General features: G+C 16.2%; 1 protein-coding gene across 1 annotated transcript; it reads right to left on the bottom strand.

Moving 5' to 3' along the window:
- Positions 1-337: 337 nt before the first annotated feature.
- On the bottom strand, positions 338-2,548 carry PRSY57_1211500 (hypothetical protein; the record flags this gene model as incomplete). Its single annotated transcript, XM_012908544.2, has 1 exon — positions 338-2,548. The coding sequence occupies one exon, from the start codon at positions 2,546-2,548 to the stop codon at positions 338-340; it is 2,211 nt and encodes a 736-aa protein (XP_012763998.2).
- Positions 2,549-2,938: the final 390 nt, after the last annotated feature.

A 2,938-nucleotide genomic window follows, 5' to 3' on the forward strand; every position in this document is an offset into this window, starting at 1 on the left:
TATAAAATTTTTTATTTTTTTTAAAATTTTTTTTAAAATATTTTTTTTTTTTATTTTTTTTTTTTTTTTTTTTTTTTTTTTTTTTTTTTATTTTTTTTTTTTTTTTTTTTTTTTTTTTTTTTTTTTTTTTTGGAATATTATAAAAAAGAAAAAACAAAAACATTATATCTTAATAGTAGTAGTATCACTAATAAAACTAATAACAATACTATTAATAGTACTACTAATATTTTATATTTTTAATCTAAATAATATTTACTGTGGTCATTATAAGTAATATATATATAATAATCCCACAACATTAAAAAAATTATGATATAATATAATATATATTATTTTATATGTGTATGTAGTTCACCTCTTGTGGAATAGATAAATTTTGTTTTTCTTTTAATGTTATATTATATATACTAAATTGTGTATGTAACAAAATCGAATTGATGTATTTTAATTTTTCTTGCTCTTCTTTACATTTTAAAAATGTATCATGACATATAAATATTGGTTTAAATCCTTCTTTTTTTAGATGATTAATTTTATTCATTTCAAAATTTTTTTGTACGATTTGTTCATATATAGGATATAATTTCCATTGATTTTCAAATTGCAGAAATATTTTATAAAATGGATCACATATATGTAAGATATATGGTCCATATGTAAATGTAATAAATTTATATTTCAACATTTTCATATATTTTTTTAATATATAAATTTCTTTTTCTCCTTGTATATTTTTATTAAGGTTACAAGATATTGTTCTTATTCTTTCAAGAAAATTTTTATATTCATATGGTAAAAGAGAATATATATTTTTTAAATCATGTTTTAAATGCATTTCTATAATTTTGAAATTAAAAAGTAAATCATCATTTTGAAAAATTATCTCTTCACTTTTTTGTTTTACAGTACTTTTTTTATTCATATAATCATTTGTAATGTTTTCTTTTATATCTTCAGTTTGTATATTCCAATTCGAATTTTTAGACTTTCCCTTATCATTAATTTGTATATTATTATTATTATTATTATTTTCAAATAAAGAATCAAATTGGTGATTATTTATTATTATATCATCTTCATTTCTTTTTTTCATCATATTTTTCTTTTTCTCAAAAAATTCATCTTCATTATGTTCAAAGGTTTCAAAAGATTCTACTACCTTATTTATCATGTCATCATCTGAATCATTTTTTCCATTTCCCATTTCTTGTTCTTTCCTACTATCCTGATTTATATTATTGATCTTTATTTTTTTTTTCAATTTGATAAAATTATTTAAATGCTTAAAAGTTAAAAAGACATTTTTTTGTGATATCATATTGTATTGTAACATTTTTTTAAACAAAATAATAATATGACCAATTTGATTAAAGCTAGCTATTTTTTTGGAATATATCAGATTAATTTTGTAAATTAATTTTTCTGAATTAATATATAAAGGGATAACCGGTATAACTTGACACATAGCTTCACAAGGAAGTTGAGAAAATTTTGTAATAATATGAAGTAATAAAATTTTAATAAAAACATTATCTATATAATTTAAATAATAACTATTGATAAGCATTAAATATAAATGATATGTTCTAATTTTTTTTATCCTTTTAATAATTTCAAAACATAAATTGTTAAGATATCTATGATTTGAAAATTTGCTTTTATTGTATCCATAAAAAAGTCTACATAAATAATGATTATTAATTAAATCTATATTTTGAAGAAAATATATAGAAAGCAAATTAAATATATTTTTTACATATTCATTACATACATATTCTTTGGATTCCTCCAAAGTACTGTTACATGAATTGTTATATACATTGTGATCATTTTTAAAAAAATCTATATTATTTGTATTACAATCAATTTTGTTATTAAATAATTTACCATTCATTTCACATTCGTTTTTTACATTTCCTATTTTATCATTATTCGGTATCTTCATGTTTTGTACATTACAATTTTGTGTGTACCTAAATCCTTTTTGAAGAAATATATTATTTCCTTCATCTTCAATTATATTATTTTTATATTTTATAGTATTATTATTTTCCTTTTTTTCCTTAAGAAAATAATAAGAATTAATATAACATATATTCAAATAGACCTTAACTAAATCATGAATATCAAAAAATGACTTTTCATTACATTGATTGTAAGATTTTGAATTTAATATATTTTTTTTATTCTGTGAAAAATCACTTGATATAGAATTATTAATACTACTTATTATTTTTATTTCTAATTCTTTCATTACACAATTTATCTTATTTAAATTAAGTAATTTATTTTTACTACAATATCCTATATAATATAAAAATTCTCTATTATTTAAATTTTTTACATTCACATTTTCAAAATTTACAAATTTTTCTTTGTTAAAAAAAATTTCTTCTCCTTCTTTTGGTGTGTTTTGACATTTGTACGGAAAATCTACACTCGGATTATTTATAGTATGAATATATCTTTTTCCACATTTTTTCATGAGCCTTATGTTAAACCTCACTTTTAAGACAAAAAATGTGTTCCCCTTACACTTTATCATGTCAACATTTTTATATAAAAAAATATTATATAAATCATGACATAAATATATAAATATATAAATATATTAATTTATTAATTTATTAATATATCAATATATCAATATATCAATATATTAATATATTAATATATTAATATTTTTATATAACATATTTACAAAAAAAAAAAAAAAAAAAAAAAAAATTATATATTTTTTCAACGCTTTTTTTTTTTTTATAGAAATTATAAAATATTAAGAATATTTATGAAGATAATTTCATATATTATTACTTTTTTTTTTTATAAAAATAAAAAAAAAATAAAAAAAAAAAAAAATTTTTTTTTTTTTTTTTATTTAAATATATAAATAAATTTATTTATTAAAAAAAAAATTTTTAAATTTATTTTTAAA

This window comes from Plasmodium reichenowi, chromosome 12, assembly GCF_001601855.1.
Source record: "Plasmodium reichenowi strain SY57 chromosome 12, whole genome shotgun sequence".
NCBI lineage: Eukaryota > Apicomplexa > Aconoidasida > Haemosporida > Plasmodiidae > Plasmodium > Plasmodium reichenowi.